Source organism: Periophthalmus magnuspinnatus, chromosome 6, assembly GCF_009829125.3.
Source record: "Periophthalmus magnuspinnatus isolate fPerMag1 chromosome 6, fPerMag1.2.pri, whole genome shotgun sequence".
NCBI lineage: Eukaryota > Metazoa > Chordata > Actinopteri > Gobiiformes > Gobiidae > Periophthalmus > Periophthalmus magnuspinnatus.
In genome coordinates, this window is record NC_047131.1 from 21,557,384 (window position 1) to 21,582,817 (window position 25,434).

The window sequence follows — 25,434 nt, forward strand, 5'->3', positions numbered from 1 at the left end:
TGTTTATGCTGTCTTATAAACGTCCTGTGTCTATCCCTGGACATATCTGTACAACTAAAACTGTGACAACTTTGCACCACTGGTCTGGTAAGTTCCTCTAATTATATTTTTTATTTATGATGTTTTCGAATTTTACTAATGTCAGCCTTGTATTTTGAATCAATTATATTATTTCTGGTATGTTCCAAGTTTCCCACAATAACTTTTTCAAACAATCAATACTTTTTTGTATTGTACAAGAATGCATTGACATTACATAAAAGTTTTTCTCCAGCCACCTTTACCTTAACACTTCTTAACCCTCCCTTCTCCCTAAGATTTACGAGCACTATAATTTGGCTTTTCTCACTTGTAAGCAGTCATGCTGCTTGCTGTGGTGGACATGCCAAGTTGGGCTCTGTATTCCTTAGATGGTATTGAAGATAAAGACTGAGGTGTAAGAGTTTGTGACCATAAACTTTGTTGTTAGGGAGAGTAAACATATGTAGCCTACTTCCTGATGAAATAAATAGAAGACATGGTATTGAGCAAAACGGCAATATTATTAGTGCAAAGTGCTGCCTATAAAGTTTGAACAACCTTAAAAATTGTACAAATGTATTTTTCACATTGCCAATTTGATTCTGTATTTTTACATGTCCTTCACCACTTTTGACCAGATTGATTACTTGTGGAGTCCAAGTTACTCAGGGGAAACAAAAATATTTTTACATTTCAGGAGGAGGAACTTTTTTGCCCATTTAATAGTCAGTAAAAGTGTACAACTCCATTCATTTAAATCTTGTTAAATTATTATTTCATCTATCTTTTCCCAGTTACATTTTCCACATGACGCATTTGATATTTATATCCATCCCTCTGGAAATAAGTTATTTTGGGGCTGCCACTCTTCGGCAGCAGGTATTTGTTAGAATAAACCATGTTGTGTGTCTTTGGCCTTGTACCTTGCCAAGCAGTGACACTTGGACTAACAGTGCGGCTCTCTTCCTTAAAAGGAGGACTCCACAACGGGATGCAGAGCGGGAGTGAACCATGCTGCATCGTTCTCCACTAAACAAACTCCAAGGGAAACTGTAACTTGTCTTGAGCATTACTGTAGTATCCTATCCGGTACTGTATGTAGTGCTGGTATAGACAGTCTGCCCTGTTGAGAAAATCATCAAATGTTCGCTGCTTTACAGACCAGAGTGGTATGCAGCTCCCTCCTGTCAGATCGCATAATTGTTTGGATGTAGGAATGCACTGTAAAAACAGGCTGTATCTGAACCGAACTGTGCACAAACTCCTTTAATTAGCCATAAAAAGACAGCTCTATGTTTTGGCTTGTAAATTGTGTGGAATCTATTTCCTGGTTAGGACTTTTACATATGTGACCATGTTTGGTCAAGTGGAGCAAGCAGTCACGGCTTCTAGATTGATGGCAATCATCTCTTTGGCCACTATTTATCTGAAAATGTGTTCATTACAAAAGTGCTTTCCCAATACTTTAAAAAAGACATGAGGCTTATAGCTGACCCCACTGGACATAGAACTGTTGTCTAAAAGCATAATGATGCATTATAGTTTTAGGAGGTATCCAGTTTGATGAACTAATCTTCATGAAGTTTATGAAATCCAGTCCCCTGACATGGAAATGTCACTGATGTCACAGGCCAGTCAACTTAATACAACACAAATACACATAAGCAGCAATGACACAAGTTGCATTAATGACATTAAACATGTTGACATGTTTGTTGTTTGTGGTCGTTCAGTGAGTGAAGTAGATGAATGATGAAGTACATATTATACTCTCAGGATAACATGACTAGAACCAGTAAGACCCAATGATGGAACCACAAGTTCCTCTGCTGTGTCTAATGAGAAAGGTTTCATCAAGTTTGAAATTTTGCATTTTATTTGGGCTATCTAAAAGATAATAAATTCATTTTTAAAAATGTAACTTCTACAAAGTATAGGAAATAATCATCAGAGTATAGTGACCATTGTAAAGCAGATTTTTAATTTATTTATTTTTTGTGGCTACGTTTGAAAATAGTAAAAATATTTTGTTTTATGCTGTCGGAGGATGTTTAAAACGGGCTGCACTCGGGCCATTATGTTGCCATCAAAGTGTGACTGTATATGGAGATGGTCACAGTGAAAACTAAACTGTTGCATATTTGTCATTGTTGGTGGGCTGTGTCAGATCTGAAGAAAGATACTAAAAGATAAGGTACAAGTGGGTCTCCGCTTAGAACCACCTCATCTAACCACCATGTTGGGTACCACACATTTACATAGGCCATTGTTTGTCTTATTATTTTTTTTAGACAATTTGCAGTAGAACTTTTCTGTTTCGCATTGCTACTGTAACTATTACTATTTCTAGCCTGTATTAACATGGCTTTAATTTCACTCCACTACATTTAAAATCAAACAGACCATTTTGAAATGTATAGTATTGTGTTAAATTATTATTATTTACTTTTGCCTGTAGGTCATGATTGGCCAGATTCAGCCTGCGGGCTACAAAATGTCTGCCCTTTGTTATAAAACAACCAATAACTAAAAGGAATGTAAGGTTTAGTTTTTAAGATGGTTAGAAACAGTGATGGCCAGTAGTGAGACTGAGCAGGAGACAGGCAGAGGAGGAGGAGGTTGAGGAAGAGACTAGAGGCAGCCTTTGCCTTTTCTGGTATAGTCCCATCCACAGAGAACCAGCAAGGACTCAGAGCGGCACAGGGCGAGATATAAGCCAGACAGTGCAGTGAGGCTGATATATGAACTTCAGGCTGACGCCACTGTCCATGGAGCACAGCTTGGACTCTTCTCAGGTATTTGAAATAATGTTCATGTGATCTGTTCAGTGAGTTTGATGGTGTGATGCTGTCATAAAATGTTTGAGTAACAGATAGGATATTGATCAACATCTTAAATCAGATTAGTTTGGTTTGCTTTATTATTGTGTGGGATCAGTAATCCTATGGACTTAATGAATACAGTGGCTCAGTTGGTTGTCAAAAGTTGTTGTTTCAAATTTCACTCTAGACATTTCAAACTTTATTATGATCTGTTAAGAAGATTGTGGCAGTGTTTTGTTTTGTTTTGTATGGTTGACAGTGAGAGTTTAAGTCTTTCATCGTGACATCATGGATGATGACTTTGACCGTCGTATGGAGCTGAGGAGGCAGAGGAGGGAGCAGATGCGGCAGGAGGCTGAAAAGTGAGTCTTCTGTGTATCTTCTGTGTATCTTTAAATGACACATGCTGACCACCGTGACCACTATTTACAGACATTCTAATTGAACACATGTTGTAATCAAGGTTAATAGACTAAAATTGAGTTTTTATTTATTTATTGATTGATTTCTATAAGGACTTCAGGAAAACATTTGAAATCTTGCATCAATCATTAGTAAGGACATTACTCATTATATATGGAACCCTTTACTGTTGTAACGAAAACACAATTGGACATTAAAGCACTATGTAACTTTTCTGGTGGCATGTCTGCCACATGCTTGTCTCCATGGCAATGTTGTTGGTTTGCATGGAATGTTTTACAGTATGGCATTACACTTGTGTAAATCATAGTAATCACAGTAAGAATGTTTTTGCATGGTATTTTTTGAGCAATAAAAACACACAAAACTGAATAAATGCTACAGTTTAATGCCAGGCAAACATCTCCATGGAGACAAGCAAGTAGTTACGTATAGTGCATTTAGAGGAACAAATGTTTTAGTGTTTTCACAACACATGTCTCCATAAACCACATGTGCAAAACATTGTGTTTAGCATTATTGGCCCTTCTACCATTAATCCATCAAATTACACATAACAAAAATTCCATTTGTTGACACTATTTTGTACAGTTTCCCCTCTAAAAAGACACCACTCCAGCCTTCTAAAACACCCACCACTCCACCTAGTGACCAGGAGAAATAGGTGCATTGTGGCAACAGAACCTTTAAAGTTCATGATTAAAATATTTCCAAAAAAAAAACAAAAAACCTTAGTAGTAAAAAACGCTTTCCCACACTGTAGCAGTTGTGTCTTGAACTTTGCCTCTCTCTCCTTGAGTGCCTTCCAAAAATATTGCTGACCCTGCTGGAATGCTTTTCACTCAGAATTTCACCTAATTTAGATTTAGTTTATTTTTTATTAAATACACATTACGGCAAACTGCAAAACATCACACTAACATTTCCCATGTTTTTTGTTTTTTTTTAAACTATCTAACATGTTCCCATGTTATCTTAGTAAATTTGATGGTAGAACTTTTAGATTGGGCTGGAAAACAGTCAATTATGTTATTGGATTTCCTGGTGACTTTTTTGTTTTATTGCTATTTGCCTTAGAGTTCTGTACATTTCTGTGCAATTATTATTTGATGAAGACCAATTGTAGTTTTGTGGTTTCTTCCTCATCTTTAAACTACAGCATCTGTGAATTATCTCTGCACTCAAAGTGCTTGTTTGCCAAGTGGTCAAAAGTGAATAACTCTTTTCAGTAGCTAAAATAAAAAAAATGAATTATGTTTGTTTCAGGACAGGAACAACAAATGAAGAGGAGGAAGAAGAAGCTCGTGAGCGGAGGAGACGAGCCAGAGAAGAGAGGAAGAAGATGAGAGAGACGGAGGACCCCGGAGCCAACGACCAAATCATTGACATCAATAGGTACAAGATCACACCACAGATATATCAGAACATATTATAGGAAATATTATATTTATTAAAATAGCAGTGATGCTAAGATGTTGAATGTTCTTATGACACATGTACAGCACATGTTATTTAGGTAGTTTCTTCTTTTACATTTTGGCTTCTTTACTTTCAGGCGAAGCCTTTGTTGTGTCAGTTGTAAATAAATACATTTTCTACCTCCTTAGCTTAGAACTAATAATAGAATAGAGGCAATCTTAAACTACTCCAAAACCTCCTGTTATTAGTTAAGTTAACCTTAATGGTGGAAAGGATTCACTAGTTAAAATAAAAGTGTAACAGCAGTTTGTTACTACCATTAATGAGTGCATTTGTTGTGCCTTCCACAGTGTGACAGAGACAGATTCCAGTAATGGCTCTAACCTCACCTCAGGAATGGATGATGATCAGGTGTTACTCGAGCGTTTGGCCCGGAGAGAGGAGCGCAGGCAGAAGAGGATGAAGGATGCTAGGGAGAGACAGAAGTCTGTAGAGCTAGAGCAGGCCACCCCTGTTGCCAACGGGGACGGGACAGACCATAAAGCAGAGGAAGAGCAGACTACAGCCCGCAGCAGCACAGAGGCCCAGGTTGAGGAAGAGGAGCCACAGGCACAAGAGAGACAAGCCCAGGAGGAAGAGGAGCTAAACTCAACTCACAAAGAGGAAGAGCAGTCAAAGGAGGAAGAGGTAATGATGAGAAAAACACATACATACATACATAACTGGTATGTTTTAGTAAAAATACAGTACAGTACAGACTGGACAAGGAAAAAAGAACTCATCTATATCAATTCATATAAGCTTTTTATGATACATGACTATTGTAAGCACACTGAGATATAAAGACAGACTTTTGCAATATCCTATCCTGTTGTAATGAGCTGGTTGAAAGGAGCTGGTCGTAGGGAGCTGGGTCAGAGGTTAAAAAATGGGATCATTGAGGATACACTGATGATCTGGCGTAGAAATGAGCGGGCTTTTTGTACTCCAGAGGTTGTAGCTTACTTGCTGATCGGCTGCAAGTGAGCAATGGGTGGTGCCAGAATCTCTGCCCAACACCAGTCGCATACACAGAAGGAAGGAGGGAAACAGCACAGAAACACAGGGAAAAACTCAGATCCTGACATAACCTTAAATACTGAAAATGTTTGTATTAAACAAATGATTTCTGAGACAAAATAGAGATTATTTGTCCATATTTACTTTGTTTACAGCAGCAACCCAAAGAAGACACAAGTGCCTCTGCCACTGTAAATCAGGTATGTTCAGTAATATGTATGAATTTCTGTTTTAATCGTGTTGAACTGACAAATTAATAAAAAATAAACAACAGGATGATGCAGAGGAAAACCCTGCAGAGACAGATGCAGGAGAAGAAGAACAGCCTCAGTCAAAAGATGTGGAGGAGGAAGTAACTCTCAGTGTTGGCCAAGATGAAGAAGAGAGAGAACAGGAGGAAGGAAGACAGAAAGAGGAAGTAGAGGAAGAGCCACAAAGAGAGGAAGAGGAGCAAAAAAGTCAGGAAGAAGAGGAAGAAAAAAAAACAGAGGAAGAGGAACAGAAAAGACGGGAAGAAGAGGATGAAAAAAGACGAGCACAAGAGGAAGAGAAGCAGAGGTGGAGAGAGGAGGAAGAACAAAGGAAAGAAGAGGAGAGAAAGAGACAAGAAGAGGAAGAAAGGATGAGAGAAGAAGAAGAGAGGTTAAAGAGGGAGGAAGAGGAGAGGAGACAAGAGGAGGAGCAGAGGAGGAGGGAGGAAGAGGAAAAACTAAAACGAGAAATGGAGGAGAAAAAAAAGAAAGAGGAGGAGGAGAGAAGGAAGAAGGAGCTGGAGGCGAAGAAGAAGAAGGAGGAAGAGGAGAGGTTAAAACGGCTAGAAGACGAGAAGAAGAAGAAAAAAGAGGAAGAGGAGCGACGGAAAAAGGAGCTAGAGGAGAAGAAGACGCGAGAGGAGGAAGAGAAGAAGAAAAGAGAAGCAGAGGACAAGAGGAAGAAGGAGGAAGATGAGAAACGTAAGAAGATGGAGCTGGAGGAGAAGAAGAAAAAAGAAGAGGTAAGTGCAGTAGACTTTTCATCTGTTATTTTTGTTTCTAATATAATTCTACTAAGTACTTCTAGTTACAATCAAATTCACTGAATATAATATACAGAAAAACATTACAACATATTAACCTATTATTTTTGCTGCACACAGGAAGAAAAATCTAAGAAATTTGGATTCAAGGAAAAGGTGAACTTCAAGTAATAATGATAACAAATCTTTGAAATCGTTAGAATATTCACTTATATTTATTTTTTCCTGGTTTTAGAATGAGCCTAAAAAGCTTCAATCCCCTTTTGAGAGTAAACTTAAGAAAACTGAAAAACCAAGGTAAGAAAATTGAGCACAAAGATGTGTGTACTGTATATTAGTAGTGTTTCAATTCATTCAATTTCAATTCAATTCATTTTATTTTTGTAACACCCAAAATCACAACAAAAGTTGCCTCGAAGGGCGTTCATGTTTTGGTTGATGGGGGAAACCGGAGTACCCGGAGGAAACCCATCCAGAAAACTCCACACAGAAAGGCCTGGGCGACCCGGGGATCGAACCAAACCTTCTTGCCGTGAGGCATGAGTGTTGCCACTCAGCCACCATGCTGTCTAATGTCAGTTTCAGAACTGACTGCACTCTAAACACTCTAAACTCTAAACAGTGGCAGTCAGTGGCAGTATTTAATAATAAAAAACAAAATTTAAACAACAAAAAGAAACAATTTTTGATTTTCAGTTATCATATTTCAACCTTTATTTAGAAAAAAATATCACAATGTAACAATAGAAATAATCATTTGACTGATCAACTAATCAAAAATGAATCAGTAAAATAATCGTTGCAACTCTCAATTTTTCACAATTAGCTTGTATTTATTTATTTATTATTATTTTTTTTATAATATACACGTACAGGTACTTTAAGCTTAAGCCAGTCACTTGTCAATGTGCCATACTTTTAGTTTCAGGGAAAATGTCCCATCCTCAAAGTCAGAGTCAGAGAAGAAGGAAGCAGAGAGGAAGCTGCAGGAGCTTAAACAGAAACGAAATGAAGCGGAGAGCGAAGAGATCGAGAAGATGAAGCAGAAGCAGCAGGGAGCTGAGGCCGAGCTGGAAGAGCTGAAGAAGAAGAGAGAGGAGAGGAGGAGGATCCTGGAGGAAGAGGAGAGGCAAAAGAGACAGGAGCTGGAGGACAAGAAGGCTAAAGAACAGGTCAGCAGACTATGGATTCTGCATACTCCAAATGATATGTGAATACAGGGGCAAACTAATATAAATATGCTAAAGACTGTTCAATGAGCCAGGCTTCTCTGAGCAACTTTTCAGAAACAGCTTCCAGGTGAGACAGTGATAGATATAGTTTAGGAAGAGGTGATAGTTTGATGCTTTCAATTGTGTCAATATATAAATAGGCTTTTGCAGTGTAATAAATATCCTTTTAACAGCATTTATTTAGTTTTCAAATAGCATGAAAAGATTTGCTGTACAATCGTATCACTTTTTTGATTGACTCTAGGAGGAGAGAAAGAGGATGAAGGAGGAAATAGAGAAAAGAAGAGCAGAAGCAGCAGAGAAGAAAAAACAGTTGGAAGGAGAGTCGAACAAACCTGCATTTGCCATCAGCCCCAAAGGCTCCTCCAAGGTGAGAATGCATAGGCCACATGACAGCTTTAAATGTTGTATTCCCTCTGCTTAATCTATAACCTTCACATTTACTTTTGGACAGATTGGGGAGAAGGCAGAATTCCTTAACAAATCAGCCCAGAAAACGTGAGCTCAAAAAAAAAAAAAAGATAAAAACATTTGTTTCCTGAAATACATGTTGTTAAGTATTTAATCTATTATGTTTGATTGCAGCACACCAAGCAGAATCTCCCATACCCCGATTGTTTCCAAGATTGGCAGTCGACTGGAACAGTTCAACTCTGCCATACAGGTATCACTGCAGTCCAATAACAGTATGATTTGATGTTAAATTTCTTAACAAGTTAAAATTATTAATACTTTGTCACAATTAGGGTCAGAAAGAAGTCAAGTCCCCCAAACCCACTGTGACAGACATTCCTACAGGAGGAGCTCGGAGCATCAAGAACATGTGGGAAAAAGGCAACATCAGTGGCAACGCTGAGTCCAGTCCAGCTCCTGCCAATAAAGTGCAATCATTAACTCTGAATGTTGTTAGTATATAAATCAATTATACTATAAGGTGCATTTTCCTGGTCTTTTTCAGGAGACCTCTGATAATAAAGTCAGTGTGCCCGGGCGTCTGAACAGTCGGATGTCAAAATCCGCTGAGCCAGAGAAGACAGTTCCCCCTGCAGCCGAAAAGGCAGCATCACCTCCACCCCAGACAACTCCAGCAAAGCCTGCAGTAAGCCTTTCAAATCCCAGTCTTGTACTCCCTATATGCAGCTATTGTAACACACTGGTGTTAGCTGGACCATCTAATCCCCTGATATTCTACACATGCTAAATGCTCATTTGCAAAGCAAAATGCCAATCCTTTGTTGGCTGCTGATGTGCTGTGCTGATGTGCTGTGCTGATGTGCTGTGCTGATGTGATGTGTAAAACTTGTCCAGGATACTATCTGGTGAGTAGCCAGTCACTTGTCAGTGTTTCATACTTTTACATGGAGACAGTTCACATAAAAGGAATAAACAATAAACTCAAGACAACTTGAGGCTATGGACATTTGTTGACCAAGTTCAATTCCAAGTGCAACTGGAGTATATACATATGATGCATTTTTCTACTGTGATAACAATGTTTGTTGAAGCTTTAGGTGTTAGATTTCAGACAGCTTAACAAGTTTATCTTTCAGCGACTCTGACCCTTACTGTACTGTGACTCTTTTAAGCCATGGCAAAGCAACTTGGACTAAATTCTAAATCAAAAAGTTTGATTAGACAGTAAACAGCTTCTTTTCTAACATTTTTTGTTACCAAAAAGATCTGACATTTAAATAAAATTAAAATTATAATGGTGAAGCTGTTACAGAATATAGCACTGTAGAAAGGATCGACTTTAAACTTGGCCTGTGGGGCACATTGTGTTCTTTTCTTAAAGTAGGACTGCACTTGTTAATCCCAGAGCACCTTCTGGAGACATTTAACGATGAGGTCACACTGCATGACAAATAGCATTGTTCTGACATTAGGTTTATGAGTGAAATATTTGAAGTGTCAAACACTGAGGTCAATCAATGTTAAAATGAAAAGAAAATAATGAAACATCGCATTGTCTTCGCAGGATGTTAAACCAAGTGAGAGTGCAAACAAACGTGGCATGTGGGAACCGAAGAAGCCCTCAACACCTGGCAAGGTAATAACTTGGCAAGGGCAATGGCAATGTAAAATTTAAAAATTAAGAAGTTATATATTGGGTAGTATACTGACACCTGTAAAAACACATAAAACCCATTCACTGTGTTGTGAATTTAATGTATTTTCTAAATGTTCCATTTCTCTATTATTTCTATTACAGTTGGGAGGAGGAGTTAAGAGATGGTGAGAATAAAGGTAAGTTTGCTGTCTATTGAATATAAGGTAATTACATAGTGACATTAAACTTGTTAGAATGCTTTTGACAGTGTAAGCTTTTTGTGAGGACATACCACATGAATAAGTCTTTAGTGATAAGTCCTGAGGGAAGAAGAGTTTAGGACAACAGCCTCTAACCTTCAGACAATGTTGTTGGGCTCTATCCTTCATTGCTAGTGGTCTGTAAATCAAACCTGCTGCTTGAGATTTTTGACTTGTGTCCCACCAAGATCTATATTTGAAAGACCCTGACCTCGTTTCCCGATATAAAAACCCTGAAGAAACATTCAAGTCATTCAATGTTGGTGGCTGGTAGGGATTCTCAACTGGAGCTGCATGATTTTCATATTACAACCAAGCACTCGTGAGGATTACTAAGAATGTAAGCATCAAACCAGGCTCAGTATTCAGTGTGATGGTTAGGTCCTGTCCTGTCTCTTTATGGAACACTGAATTGGGGTATTAGTGGCTCAGTAGAAGTAATATTTGTTTTCACGCTGCACTTGGGCCAGACAGTAACTGAACTAGGACTCTGTTCAAGTTTCAGTTGCAAGTTTATCATATTAAAAATAGACCTACAAGGCCAGATGCTAATTTGGAAATATATTCTATTTATAAATTATATATTATGTCCTTACTTAGTTTTCAAATTATTTGACAATTTAAAAAAATGTGTTCTTTCAAGAGTATAATGAGTGAGATACACAGCACATCAGCCTGTTGTTACTGTATTTACTTGCTTATATTAATTATGTGTTTGCCTCTTTTTGCAAGACCTACAATATGATTGATGTCATGAAGCATTTTATTCAAGACACCAGTCCAGTACAAAGATTGGGATCATGCAGTCTTGTCTGCTGCTTCTACTACATTGTCTTCCATCTATTCATCTATTGTTGAAATGTGTGTGTGTTTTTTATATAATTTACAGATGTGTTTAAGAGACATACATGTTACCATGCTTTTGCATTCATGAGCCAGTATCATCTGTTTTTAGAGATCACTGCTTTTGAGCACACTCTGGTTAAGGAGGGCTTTTTGAAATCGCTAGATTAAGCTACTGCTGTAAGCACATTCAGTAGGTACATTTCAGAGAAACTGTTATAAATCAGAATTTTCAGAAGTTTTCAAGTTATTTGAGTAATAAAGTATTAATAAACTAAAAACCTGAAGTATGTTTCACATTTTTCCAAATGTCTGCAATGACAGATCTACCTTTAAATACACTAAAACCTGTGTTTGCCTGCATTATTGCTTGATGAATAATAAAAAAATGCTTTTTATTAAGTCCTATTACTCACCATTTGTTTGCAAGATGTACGTTTTTGAAAATGTTTGAAATATGGACCACTGACACCTCAGGAGTGAAAGCCTCAACAGATTGATGTGTGTGCATGTGGGTGTGTGTAGCTCTAACAATAGATGTCTGATGGACCATAGGACATGATGGTCACATGACTCCGAGGGCTGGACTGGGGTCAGTGAGGATCCTTTATTATCCACCTTAAAGTCAACTTCAAGGAGCTGACACCACTCTGAGTTCACTCTGACAGGTAAGGACCAAATTTTAAATGGCTACTCATTATTGAGAAAATTACTTGATAAAAAATGGCATTATTATGACAAAAGTGTACAGCATTTTATGATGATTTATTACCAGTAACCGCATCTGTGGCATTCTGTAGAAAATGCTTTAAATTTAGCCTCTTTATGCCCAATAAAACATATATTGGATGTCATTATTGTGAACCATTTCATACTTAATCAATTTTGGTGGGTCTCAGATTACACCTTTCCACTGTCTAAGTAGAGACAGGGGTCAGGTACACTTAATGTGTACATTTTCAATACAGTGAGATCTAACTCAGTTTGTACTATGAATAATTTGGATGAATCAAGTGTAAAATTTAAAATGTCACAAAAAAGTCTTAAAACGACCTCTATGTACTTATTTAAACTTATGAATATTATCTCCGATAAAGAGGTCAATAAAGGTCCCTGTTATGCATTGTGCGAATAAATTGTGTAACTGTATCTGGCACTTCTTTTAATCCTTGTGTTATAATTAGACTATTATGAAACGATTTTACAGAGTCCATTCAACACAACATGTCTGACACAGAAGACGTTGTGGAGGAGGATGTTCAGTATGTAATTGCTTTGACATTAAGAGTGTATTATATTACTATAGAAGTGCATTTCCTCACAATGTAATTGCTTATTTGTCCATTACAGGGAGGAGGAAGGTAAGACAACATATTTCCTCCATTTAAAACAATTGCCATTATATCATTTCATTTAATAATTTGTTTTTAATAATTTATATAAACTTTACTTTTTCCTAGATGATTCAAAACCCAGGCCAAAGTATGTTTTCTTTTAGCGTATATCAACAGATTGGATGACACTGAAAAAACAAATCCCTAACAGTATTCTGTCTACAGGTTTATGACCAACATCTCAGTTCCCAAGATCCCAGATGGGGAGAAAGTGGACTTTGATGTAAGATGAACTTGTCTTCTTTATATTTTAGAAATGCTTGTTCATGAATATTTTCCCCACAAATTCAGGACATCCACAGAAAGCGCCAGGAGAAAGACCAGTCTGAGCTGCACTCTCTAATCGAGGCTCACTTCGTCCAGAGGAAGAAAGAGGAGGAGGAGCTTATTGCACTTGTCAACAGAATCGTAATTCATTCAGGAATTCAGGAAAAAAAGAAAAACTACTTTGATTTTTCCTGCTTCATGTTATTATGTTTTTGTAGGAGAAGCGTCGTACAGAGAGAGCAGACCAGCAAAGGGTTCGAGCTGAGAAGGAGAAGGAAAGGCAGATCAGACTAGCGGTAAGATAAAGTCCATAACAAATATTATGAAAACTGTATTGTTTAAGAACAGCAGTGGAGTAGTGAAGGTATGCCACTGCAGTGTAGCAACAGTGGATAGAAGTCTTAGTATTAAGTCATGCTAGCAAAAAAATACTGTATTTTCATTCATAAATGTCATGGAACTGAATACATTTAGATAATACTCTGTATCAGTATTTTGCAACTTGAAGGTTTCTCCTTGTGGATGTTATTACTTATCTCCATGGAGAATACTGTAAGAATACAAGTTTTCAAGGTATTTTTGAGCATTAAAAACATCTATTAAATAAAAAAAAATAATAATAATAACAATCAATAAATGCAAGATACACAAGTTTAATGCCCAACTGTGAAACATTTTTGGCAAACTTTTCCAATCTGTGCAGACAAGCAGGTGACTCCACACCAGGAATGTTACATAGTGGACCTTTAAATAATGCTATACATATTAGCAAATGTATTGGATTAAGTATAATTTGTAGGAGGAGAGGGAGCGCAAAGAGCAAGAGGAACAGCGCAAAAAGCAGGATGACGATGCCAAGAAGAAGAAAGTCCTAATCAACATGGGACCAAAGGTTTTTAAAAATTGCATGATCATTACGTTGGCACAACTACTGTCCACTGACTCAGGTTCCTTAAAAACAGACTGACAACAAGAAAGGTGGCAAGAAACAGACAGAGAGAGAGAAGAAAAAGAAAATCCTGGCAGAGCGCAGAAAGCCACTCAACATAGATCATTTGAATGAAGACAAACTCAAGTAACAGAGATACACACTACTTATTACAATCTAAAGGCAAAGTGGGTTTAACAATACTGTTTCATGTTTTAGGGACAAAGCAAATGAACTGTGGAAGTGGCTGATGGGACTTGAGTCAGAGAAATTCGACCTGACAGAAACACTGAAAAGGCAGAAATATGATGTAAGGAGTTGGCTATAAAGAATTACTTTTTTATAAACCAACTGAGGTTCCTTCTTAAATGTTTTTGCAGATCAACCTGTTACTGGCACGCGTCCATGATCATCAGTCGTAAGTAAACACACACTGCTAAATTACTGTATTTATAATTGTTGTTGTTGAATTTCTACGGTGTTTTCTTACAGTGCCAAAGGTCGTGTTAAGGGGAAGATGAGTGGCCGTTTGCGGTGAAAAATTGGACAAAATGTGGCAGAATCTAACAAAAGCACTTAGATTTTACGTTACACTATGTTTCTCCATGTTTGTGTGCATCTACAGTAACAAGTCTGATCTCAGTAAAAATCATGTCTATCTTATGTAGTGCATATTAATAAAGTCTCAATGTATGTGCAAATGTGTAAAATAGTACGGTCGTTTTTAATCACAAGTTTACATTTAAACTACATAATAACTTCCAATTCGATATTAGATTTAATATTATTCAGACTGCATAAAATATTAATTAAAAAGATCCTGTTTTTTCTTACTTTATTTAAATGTACAATAAAAACATAATCCAGCATAGCTTCATGTAGTTATGAATAACATTATCTAGTTATTGCATTATGTAATTATTGCTTCTAAAAATGTACAATTGCAAGGGAATTGACAGCTGGTGTTTACTGTACATTAAAACTACATTATAATACATTGTTGACAGCAGTGCATTGGAGGTTTCTGCATTGTGATTTCCAAGTTTTGGGCACAGCAGGTAGGTAATGATGGTCTGTCTGTAATATTGTATGTCCATTTGTTGTGGCGCTAAATTAACAACTCCAGCCTCACCAAAGATGTGTTTCTCTGATCTCTGCAATCACCTGGCTGGCTTTCTGCAAAGCCTAAATAAAAGAAATAATTGTCAGTTCACTTTACATTATGGTGTTATTGTTTGTTATTGTTTTGTTCGTTTTGTTGTAGGTATTGACCATACCTTTAGCATGTCTGCGGCCTCACTGCGTCTCTGAGCCATGTCCTCAGACTCTGTGAGCAGGTCTGTGAGCAGAGATGTTTTGTACAGCTGTCCCACCAGCTCACTCTGCAGACAGTCCTTCACGTGGTTCACCAGGAAGTGCATCACCGCCTTTGGGACACTGGTACCACGAACAGGGAAATATATGCTCAGTTATATCTTGTATTAGGGTATAAAGATAAATTTGATCGTCTTTACCTGTCCTGAATGTTTTTGCGCACAATAAGGAAGTATGACTTTATGAGGCGCTCAATCACTTCACAGTCTCGTTGTTCTCGGGCAGACAGTTTTCTGGATACAGGAACAGGCTGCCAATACAAAATATACTTTAATAATTAATTAAAGTAAGGAGAGAGAGATGACATTGCTAATGCCTGTACCACATCTAGCAGATTGACAGCATGGCCCTTCTGTGAACTTGCTGGAAGTGGAGCAGTAGTTCCCTCTTCTCTCTTTAACATCCCCCTCCAGCTGCCTGAGCTACCATCACTCTGCTCACTCACAGAGCTGCTCTGAGAACTGCTGGTGGCTGCCTGTTTGAAATAAAAAGTAATTTCCATGAACATGCAGGGTGAAGATGTGAGAAAACCAAGTATACAATAAAAACATTTATGTTGTATTCCAACATATACTACTAGTAAAAGGTTTGGATACACCCTCTCATTCAATGTTTTTTTTTTTCTTTTCTTTTTTACTGTCACAGCGGGGGGAAAAATATATATATATATATGTGTGTGTGTATATATGTATATATATATATATATATATATATAAACTTCAAACAACTTCAACAAATATGATGTTTGGGAAACATGGGAGTATTAGGAGACAATCTTTTCATTATTCTGATAAATTAATATGATTGAAAAATGCCCATATCACCAAACCCTTCAATCTTAAAGTTTTCATGCAACATATGCTAACTAACGTAAGACATTAATAGTCTTAATTAATAGTTAATATGCTTCAGGCATGAGCAGGCATTACACATAAAGCACAAACCTTGTAGGCCTCACTGTCAGAAGGCTCAGTGGGAGAGACAGACTGCCCACCAGGGCTTTTAAGAGACTACAACAGAGAATACCAGAGGAAACATGGAGGGATAGGACACAGACATAAGCTCTAGGTTCAAAAGACAGCGGGGGGAAAAGATCCCAACAGTGGTCAAATTATGACGTGATACTAAATGTGGAAGAAAATATGACTTTACCTTATCTCTGGGCACAGCAGAAGGCAGTTCTCTCATTCTGTTACGTCTTTGTTCCTACAAAATCATGCCAAAAATGTTTTGGTCGTAGAGTTAGACAGGCTACATTTTGATTTGTTTTTATTTAGGTTGTGCTTCATTCTTACTTCAATATTATTATTCATGAGTCCACAAGCATCAGCAAAATCTGGATGTTTGGTGTTGATGTACGCCAACTCAATACCAACCAAGTTATGAACCTAAACACAACACTGGTTAGACAAAACATGTCATATTTCTTTATTTCATGTTGATACAGTTGTAAGTTAAGTAAAGCAGCATTTCCAACCATTTCATTGGTGACAGGTAGTCTCTTCCTAAGGAGTGATGTGACCACCTCTACAATGGCATCATGGAGCTTTGGAAACCTCAGCAACTCCTGTAGCAATATATATAATTTATACAACATTCTCAGCCATTACAATGAAGACTTAAGATATGGTTTGGATGGGACCTGTGTGCTGTAGTTGCTGCAGTGCTGTATGATCCTCTGCATCTCCTCATGCACCAGCTCCACACAGCGCAGACTGGGCTCCTCCAGGCGCTTGATCTGCCTCTTCACAAGTAGCTCGAATGAGACTTCAGGCACAAACAGAGCAGGTCTTGGGCCCTGTCAAAACATAGTGAGTTGTTAAGTTTCTAATACAAATTTGATCAAGGACTATAAATAAAGAATGAACATAAACATACAGTTGCATTTCTGATTGCTGTGAGTACATCAATTGTGGTTAAACCGCCCAGAGGATCCACAGACTCTAGTGTTCGACCAAATGTCTCGTGGAAAATGTAACAGATTCTTGCTCCACCACATCTGAAATACATCAATGACGAAACACAGTTAACAGCTGGGACCAAATATTGTAGTAATTTTGATGAAGAGCTCCCCCGTGTGGTGCCTCGACAGTATTACAGCAGCATAACTCACAGTTCAGCAGTTTCAATGTACTTGGCCGTGCCCTCTATTGTATGGCAGTACTCTGCAGCAAACTTTGTAATGAGCTGCAGCAGTGTGGCGCTCTTGTCTTCTACAGGTTCACCATAGCCATTTAGCAAGGACTGGTACTGAGCTGCCAAAACATTGATCCTGGCCTTCAGCTCAGGAAGGCAGTCTCGGATGTGGTGCATGAGTAATCTGTAACAATGAAGAATATTTATAAATACAAAGTGTGATCTGAATACCAAAGGATCATGTTGAACAGGTTTACACCAAACCTGTTCAATGTGCGAGCCAGATATTTGGTCCCATTTCTGTTTGCAAGGGATGGGTACTTCTTTTGTAGAAAGGCATATTCATCACGGATTGAATCTGCTACTGCCTTTTTTTGATTGATATCCAGCTGACTCCTAATGAGATAATAACATTGTGGGTTAGATATACTGTACCAACCTTTACTGTGACTTCCCTGCGGCAAAGCATCATTGTGGTACCTATTGACTACTCCAATGATTCCAAGTTTGACAGGGATGACACGGCCCATCAAGACATCCATGGCATCTGTCCCTGCATCCATCAAATCCAACTTTGTGACCACAGCTAATGTCCTTCTGCCTACAAACATATAGAGCAAATATCTGTAATAAAGTGAATCACACCAGAAAAGGGAAAATACACTCATATTACCATCAGGGTCCACCTCTCGGGCCACTTTTAAGGACTCAGATGTTGCCATGTCTGTGTTGGCTGCAGTCACTGCTAAAATGATAGAGTTTGGGTTGGAAATATATTTGAAGATTAAATCTTTGATCTGAATCTCAATGTCTTTGGGCTGGTCTCCCACTGGAACCTGTTTAAAACAAATATCGGCAAACTATGAAGCTTGGAGAAGTTTATGATTAAAAAGTTAATAGTTAATGTAAATAGACTTGTTGTACCTTAGTAATACCAGGCAGGTCCACTAATGTGAGGTTCACAACGTGTGGTGAGAAGATTTTCAAGTGAATGGGTTCATCACTAATGCCCTAAAGCAAAAGTGACATTTACTATACTGTCAATAATGGGCCTGTCAAAAGACGTACGTTGCTATACAACTCTCAAAAGACATACCTTGTTAATTCCAGATACTCTCTCTGTTTCTGCTTCAATTTCATGTCGAATTTCATCAAAGTTTGTGTAGATCTAAGACGAAGGGGACAATTCTTATACAATATTGATAACCCAAAAAAAAAGCAAAGTAAACTTTTAACAAAATAATAACAAAATTGTCCTGTTGTTCACAGTGTACATAGTGACTACTTGAGGTTACGTGTACCATTGCCTTAACGGCTATTCACCTCACAGCATTATAAATATTTTTAGCCCCAGAGGGCTGTGTCATATCTTGTTACATGCAACACACATATGTTGCTAAAACAAGCAGCAGATGCACAAATGTTCTTCAGTCAATAATGATAAACTCAATACTGGATATATAAACAAGGAAGATACATATTTTTAGAACTGTATTTTTAAATAGCAAAGCTGAATTAAAATGACTACCTTATTCTTAGTGTGTAGAAATTTGCCCCATTCTTCCCCATCAATACCTGTAACAACACATGCAAACAATTACTGGTTAATTGTAAAAAGTTGTAGCCTTTCTGACAGTTTTACAATAAATATATTTGCTGTAATAATATTTAATGAGTTTGTGTTGCCATTGACAGGAAGCAAAGCTCCCCAAAGATGTACAGTTGGGGAATTTTGGAATGAAAAGGACAACCAGGGAAAGCTAAAATGTAAGCAAATTAATTTTGTAAAAAAAAAAATTTAAAAAAAAGAAAGAAACAGAATAAACATGCACCCAGTTACTTCCTTATTAAGCTATATGGTATTTGTAAAAAAAATGTGAACTGTCCTTATAGCCAAGGTGGTTGACTGTATAATGTTGTAAAACAAATCACAATATTCTCTCTGAGTTTAACCTATTGTTCAAAAAACAAGCAAAGTGTGCAGGGAACCAAAAATGTGAAAAGGAAACTTGAGCATGAACAACTAGTATAGATTTGAGAGTAGGAGACCTTTGTAACATTGTCCATTTTTCTTTAATTCTGTTGTTGGAGAGAGAGATGACTGTTAGATAACGTATTAAGTATAAGTACATTTGTAAGGTAAGTCCTTTCAAATAATTATATATACTAGTACTTTAAAATCTACTCATAAGCAATCAGCAGAAGTTATTTTACCATTTTCTTCACTCGTTTTTCTACGGTCATCTGAGTCAATGTGGACTAGTTGCAGAATGAGGGGTCGCCGTGTGACAATACCAGTGCCTCGGGGTAGTATGTCCCTCCCAACCAGGCTCTCCAAAACAGAGCTCTTTCCACTGCTCTGTAAAAAAAAGGTGCAACTGGGCATTAAATACAAGTACTCAAAATAGATGGCAGGGACATGACATGTTTCGTTCTTTCTTGAGTGTAAGGATTCAATGTAACTCTTGCGTTTCAATTCAGTGCTTATACATTCTACTACTACAAGCTAATGACAAGCAAAATTGTTACCTCTGCACAGAAGGCAATTCTCAATATACTGCATACAGTATTCAGCCTTGATGCACTGAATGTGCCAGGTCTCACACTGTGAAGTTCTCGACACTGGCCAAAAGGTCTAGAGCAGTAACATCCTATTAAGCTGACAGTACTACACAACACACTGTAGAAGTAGGCTAGAAGTGAAGTCTGATCTTCTGATTAATACAGTTTAATTCTACACTGTATATCTATCTTTAGTAAAAGATTAACTACTGGCAGAATAACAATTTTGTTATGGAATGCATAGCTTAACCATTAGCAGTAGTTGTTCTAAGAAAGTCAGTAACGCCGGTACTGTAATTAACTATTAAAGTAAGTCAAATGAACCGAAACCAGAAATCTTTACATTTGTAAATTCTTTATATCTTTAGTTTAGTTTGCCTTAACAAAGACACGGCTGTCCAAACTTAGTTGTACAATTCAATCGACAAAGTAATATTGTGCGGTTAAATAATGGTTCATAAATGAACAAAAGCTGTACAAAAGAGAAAATAAAAGCGACACTAAATCAGAGGGAGTGGAAATGATAACTTGGTGCAGGCTAATAACTTGCTAGCCTTGAAGCAAGTGACATTTCTCTCTCACCTGATTTCCCACAACAACTATCTGTGGCAACTGGATGATATCCGCGCCGACCGTGTTGAAAACATCTTGTAGTTTGTTGATGACGGGAATGAGGGCCTCCATGAGCTAATTTAAGTTCCCCAGTCTGTCAAAAAAACAACTCTTATCCCCGCGGCTCCCAGTACAAAGTCATTCAATGTTCCACGACTAAGCAAGCTACTGCTGTTGGCTTCAGTTTGGGTCGGCGCATAGGATCGGCGTACAACTGCGCACACTGACGCTCACAGTTGCATCATGGGTAAATGAGTCGTACACTCGTGTCCGCTTATTTTCTGTAATGAGAACTTGTGTTTTCTAAACTACATTTCCTGTAATTTATGTCAACACCCTCGCAACAGTAACCAAGGTACGGAGCAAAATATTTAGCTGCTAAAGTTGTACCAACTGTGGATGAAAACAAAATACGACTATCAATTTAACCCTTAAAAGCCCACACCATTAAATCATTGACAGAAAATTCAAATTCTTTGAAATTGGAGCCTTTATTGGTCCCTCTGAACAAAAAAAAAAAAAATCTGATATAATTTTCCAAATATGAGTTTCAATTTGTATCATATTTGATATATCAGGTCACAATGCTCAAAGATTTGTTCTTTCCTGAACAAACAAAAATGTGATAAAACTAACAAATTTGTAATTCCAAACATAAAAATTTGTACGATAATCTAGCAGAAATCAGAAATCCACCAATGGAACTGGCTGGGTGGAAGTCTGGAGAGCATAACATTTGAGTTATTGTTACTCATTTTGTGGTTCACAACCTTTTTATTTTGCATTATGGTAGGTTTGAAAACAGTTTCTGTCCTTGTTCAGGCAAAGCTGCACTCTGCATTTCTGACAGTACACATGGGTAAAGTGGCCTGTATAGTGCTTGCATCTCTGTCGGATTACCCATGTTGCATCCTCAGACACACTGAGGTTGTTCTGAAAGTGAATCAGCGTCAACAAATTCAGGAATCGACCCCCTGACATCACATCACAAACAGCGGGGTACCTTATCTCCAACTCCCAGTAGATGTACATTTTAAAGTACATTGGGCATCTGTACTAACCCCATGTGCATGTACATACCCAGAATTAGCTCGATTTCTTGAGCATTTGTGTACACTAACTTTCCATTTTTCTGCACGCTGTACAAGTTTGTTTCTTCGGCAATTTCCTGTAGCATTTCGTCAGTCACACAATCTTTAAAATACATATATGGTGTCCAGTCAAGCCTATCTTCAGAGTCTTCCTCAACACATTCCACAAACTCAATAGATGGAGGTTTAAACTGTTTTCTTTTCCACTGATACACCTTCCTTTTCTCTTTACCCCTTGCCGCCTGCTTTAGTGTTGTGTCCTTTGGTTTTGTTGTGTCCTCTTCTAGGACTTCTGGGCTTTCGTCATCAACACTGCTATCTGGGTTTTCCTCTTCCTCATCATCAATGCTATCTGGGTTTTTTACCATTAGGAGTCCTTTCCTCCTCCTCCTCCTCATCATCTTCACCTAGCTGCCCCATGTCACTTTAATTCCCATCCATCAACATTTTCAGAGCTTCTTCAAAACTGTATTTTCTTGCCATCTAAAAACATACATGCACATAAAAACAGATTTTGATTTTATTTGAATTGGTCAGTTTTTAGTGTAAAGCAGTAAGGAAAAGAAAGTCACAAGCAACACCTGTGTCAAAATCTTGCTGTGTCACTGGAAGGCCCTCTAATGAATAAATTATTACCCCCTGTTGGATTATCTGTGCATTGCATGCATCTGAATGTATACATTAGGTTTTTCATGAAAAAAAATATCACACTGCTAAAGTAGAGGGCTGAAAAACTCTTGTATCAAATATGATACGTTTGGCGTTATACTCGAGGCTATTATAAATGTAATAATAAATTGATTTTGGCAAAAGACTTACATACACATTCATTTAGAATTTAATATACAAAGAAAACATTTTTCATACACCATTGTTAAGGCAATACAAAAGTAAAAGTGCAGAAACAGCTCATATCAATCACCACTACACTACAAATCAGGTTTGAGGTAACCAAAGCTATATCTCAAGTTTAAAACATAGTATTTTGTCTGGGAATATAGTGGTTCAGAAAAAACAAAAAAAAACAAAACCAAACATATATGTTACATTGTGTCAGTACATTCAATAAAAAAATCTATATGTTTAAAATGGTTTTACTGTATTTCATACAGAATATTTTATATTTACAGACTAATCTGCATAAAAAATTCGGAATTCGGAGTGGCACAAAATATTTTATAATGTCATCATAGGACTCATGAGACTCATTGGGCATTAGTTACAAAATTACAACAATTTAAATCCTTAGTTAAATCAACAAAACCAAGAGACCCAGAGTGATGACACTGCTCATAATTGTTACAACAAAAGCTGGTTTTGTTCCAATCTCTATTGTGATCACTACAAAACACACAAAGAAATTTCAGTAAGAATGCACATTGAAAAGTGAACTAGGCAATGCTGTCAAAATATTTATAGTCAGTTTTTGTTTGAAATGAACTGGGACATATAGTAACTTAGAGGTCAACAGTAATGTGGTTCTGAGGCTTAAGTATAAATACTGATATATCAAAAATAGTATACCTGTTGGTGTAAACATAAGTAAATATTTACAGCAACAGTATTTCTGTCTTATCAAAAACAACACATGAAACTAGCACAATATTTTTTTCTTATACTAATATTGGAGTTATTATTTTTGTAGCATTTCAAGATGAAGTACAGTCTGTATATGTAGTTACCATATTTCCTCTTCGCTGTGTCACTGTTCTACAATGCTGTTTTGATGATCCATGAAATTGGTTTTCAGTTTGCTTATTATGTCTTTCAAATGTGAACATCTTCTCCATGTCCTCAAACACATCATCAAATACACCTCCTCCAAAACCTCCTTGAAAATGTCTCTTGTGCCTACTGTGACTCTCTTTATGGAAGCGGGAGTGCTCATCAAAATGTCTTCTGTGACGGGCATGTCTGTTCTGGCTGTAGATGTCAAAGTCCTTGAACATGTCATCGAAGTTAAAGCTGAAAGGTTGATGCGAGTTTGATCTTTGCCGACTTTGGGATTCTCCAAAGAAGTATGCAGAGCCAAACTGGTCGTATTCCCTTCTTTTGGAGTCATCTGATAATGTTTCATAAGCTAGTCAAAGATTGAAACATAAAAAACACGCAAGTAATAAAAATCGTCAAAAATATTAATATTACATAAATGTAGAGACAAATGTACCTTCTGCAATTTCCCTGAATTTTGCCTCCGCATCTGGGCTCTTGTTTTTATCCGGGTGATATTTCATAGCAAGCTTGTGGAAAGCCTTTTTTATCTGTCTCTCAGAGGCATCCTTTGGCACACCCAGTATGTCATAGTAGTCCTTCTTAGCCAGTATGAGTTCTGTTATCACGAGGATGCACACTGCAAACGTTACAGCGGACTGTGTGCTTGCCATGGTCTTCTCTGTAAAACAGAGACTTTTCATTCGGTTTGCTATAAAGAAAACATCATCTATGCCAACTAAACAATCGGAAAGATGAAACAATGTTGAAAAGGGATGCAAATAAATCTGACAATATTTTCTGTGATTCATCATGAAGGCACATTAACATCGCTACACACTTTATCTTACCTGTCTGTTTTTAGATTTGACAGCTATGAACTCAGGCATAACAAAGTACAGTAAAATGTGTTTACTAGAAGACCAATATTTCTTTCTCACGATGGTTATTACGGTTATTACTAGTTAGTTAGTGACTGTGGCAAGAAATAGCTAACATAAACGATTCACAAGGAAACACATACTATACAAACCTACCTTTACAGAGTATTCCTTTTTCCGATTATCCATTTAACAGTCAAGAATCATGATACTTCTATAGGTTATCTAGGGAAGTCTAAAATGTGTCGACAACAGAGCATCGTGTCTTCTTCGACCATATTAGTGGTAATGAAAATCACCACAACTGTGGTTTAGAATGTCTCGCCCTCTGGCGGACAATACAAACATAACAGCAAACCACGCAAAGCTCCTCCTTGCCTGACCAGCCAGTCTTTTCTACATTCTGTCTTTATAAAGTTCTGTCAAAGCGTGGTTCTGGCTGTCCATGTAACTTCTTTTCCCTGGTCCCAAAAACATCCCTGCTGAACCATATACATAGGCTATATTTTCGATGCATAGTTGCTTAACTTTTTTACTTAAAACATTTCGTTCACCTTATCAAACAGCACAAAACGTTGTGTCTGTTGTAAATGTATTATCAGTATGTCTTCGCACTGTCTTTACACGGCTCTATTAAAATAATCTTCAGCCAATCAGCCTTTGCCTTTGAGAGGCACGCACCCAACAGCCAATGACAGCAGTTCTTTTTTTCACATTGACGTTCCAGAGTATGAGAAAAAAGTGATCTCGTGTGGAGAGTCAGGCCCCTCTTGACCAAAGTAAGACAAGCATGTCAAAATCTGCCTAGAACAGGAAAACTGTGCATTGACGAGCAAATGGCTCCATTTATTGGTCTCTGCCCAGTGCGCCAGTATGTACCAGTTAAAACCCAACTGGACTGGAGGTGTTTGTCTTGGCCGCACCAAATGGCTTGGTCTTGGACTTTGTCCTCTACCAAGGCAAGACTACTTTCAGAGACACGGGAGGAAAGGGCATTGAAGAACAAGCTGTTCTTCATTTGGCAGAGTCTGTTCCCCAAGAAACCCACCTGTTCTTTGACAGGTTCTATACTTCAGTCGACCTCCTTGACACATGAGAAAAGGGCTGACAGGAATTGGAACCCTCTGAAATAACAGGGTTCCAAAGGAGTGCAAGATCATAGGGGATAAGTCCTTCAAAAAGAAAGGAAGAGGGACATCAGAGATGGTAGTTAGACGAAACCCTCCTGAACTTGCTGTCATAAAGTGATTGGACAACAAGCCCGTTGTCATGGGATCCTCTGCCTATGGCACTGAACCTCAGGACACACGCAGAAGATGGTCCAAGAAAGAGAAA

The 25,434-nt window shown here is 37.7% G+C and overlaps 3 protein-coding genes across 9 annotated transcripts; 2 read left to right on the plus strand and 1 right to left on the minus strand.

The window, feature by feature from the left end:
• The first annotated feature begins 17 nt into the window (after positions 1–17).
• On the plus strand, positions 18–11,325 carry cald1b (caldesmon 1b). 3 transcript variants are annotated; one of them, XM_055222686.1, is made up of 17 exons: positions 18–87; positions 3,103–3,205; positions 4,533–4,661; positions 5,036–5,372; positions 5,900–5,944; positions 6,019–6,738; positions 6,880–6,915; positions 6,995–7,056; positions 7,682–7,931; positions 8,236–8,361; positions 8,446–8,489; positions 8,577–8,655; positions 8,738–8,872; positions 8,950–9,090; positions 9,970–10,041; positions 10,204–10,238; positions 11,034–11,325. In XM_055222686.1, the coding sequence occupies exons 2-16, from the start codon at positions 3,132–3,134 to the stop codon at positions 10,228–10,230; spliced, it is 2,277 nt and encodes a 758-aa protein (XP_055078661.1). In that variant the 5' UTR covers positions 18–87; positions 3,103–3,131; the 3' UTR covers positions 10,231–10,238; positions 11,034–11,325. The 3 variants fall into 3 exon arrangements, with proteins under 3 accessions (XP_055078661.1, XP_055078664.1, XP_055078663.1); XM_055222689.1 differs by having other exon boundaries at positions 5,903–5,944; XM_055222688.1 differs by lacking the exon at positions 18–87 and adding an exon at positions 2,583–2,816.
• A 396-nt stretch (positions 11,326–11,721) lies between these two features.
• Positions 11,722–14,428, plus strand: tnnt2d (troponin T2d, cardiac). Its single transcript, XM_033968690.2, has 12 exons — positions 11,722–11,812; positions 12,352–12,406; positions 12,495–12,505; positions 12,605–12,626; positions 12,704–12,761; positions 12,830–12,946; positions 13,024–13,101; positions 13,605–13,697; positions 13,768–13,880; positions 13,953–14,043; positions 14,114–14,151; positions 14,226–14,428. Exons 2-12 carry the CDS (start codon positions 12,369–12,371, stop codon positions 14,269–14,271), a joined length of 705 nt encoding a protein of 234 aa, XP_033824581.2. The 5' UTR covers positions 11,722–11,812; positions 12,352–12,368; the 3' UTR covers positions 14,272–14,428.
• On the minus strand, positions 14,037–24,386 carry dnm1l (dynamin 1-like). 5 transcript variants are annotated; one of them, XM_055222683.1, is made up of 21 exons: positions 24,256–24,386; positions 23,676–23,900; positions 23,191–23,588; positions 19,458–19,602; positions 18,772–18,818; positions 18,340–18,411; positions 18,168–18,254; positions 17,917–18,079; positions 17,724–17,844; positions 17,508–17,639; positions 17,221–17,427; positions 16,986–17,106; positions 16,750–16,905; positions 16,585–16,674; positions 16,403–16,495; positions 16,260–16,313; positions 16,052–16,117; positions 15,430–15,582; positions 15,248–15,357; positions 15,011–15,170; positions 14,560–14,918 (listed from the first exon to the last, which is right to left on the minus strand). In XM_055222683.1, the coding sequence occupies exons 2-21, from the start codon at positions 23,890–23,892 to the stop codon at positions 14,862–14,864; spliced, it is 2,649 nt and encodes an 882-aa protein (XP_055078658.1). In that variant the 5' UTR covers positions 23,893–23,900; positions 24,256–24,386; the 3' UTR covers positions 14,560–14,861. The 5 variants fall into 5 exon arrangements, with proteins under 5 accessions (XP_055078657.1, XP_033824541.1, XP_055078658.1 ...); XM_055222682.1 differs by lacking the exon at positions 24,256–24,386 and having other exon boundaries at positions 14,037–14,918; XM_033968650.2 differs by lacking the exons at positions 23,191–23,588; positions 23,676–23,900; positions 24,256–24,386 and adding an exon at positions 20,388–20,607 and having other exon boundaries at positions 14,037–14,918.
• Positions 24,387–25,434: the final 1,048 nt, after the last annotated feature.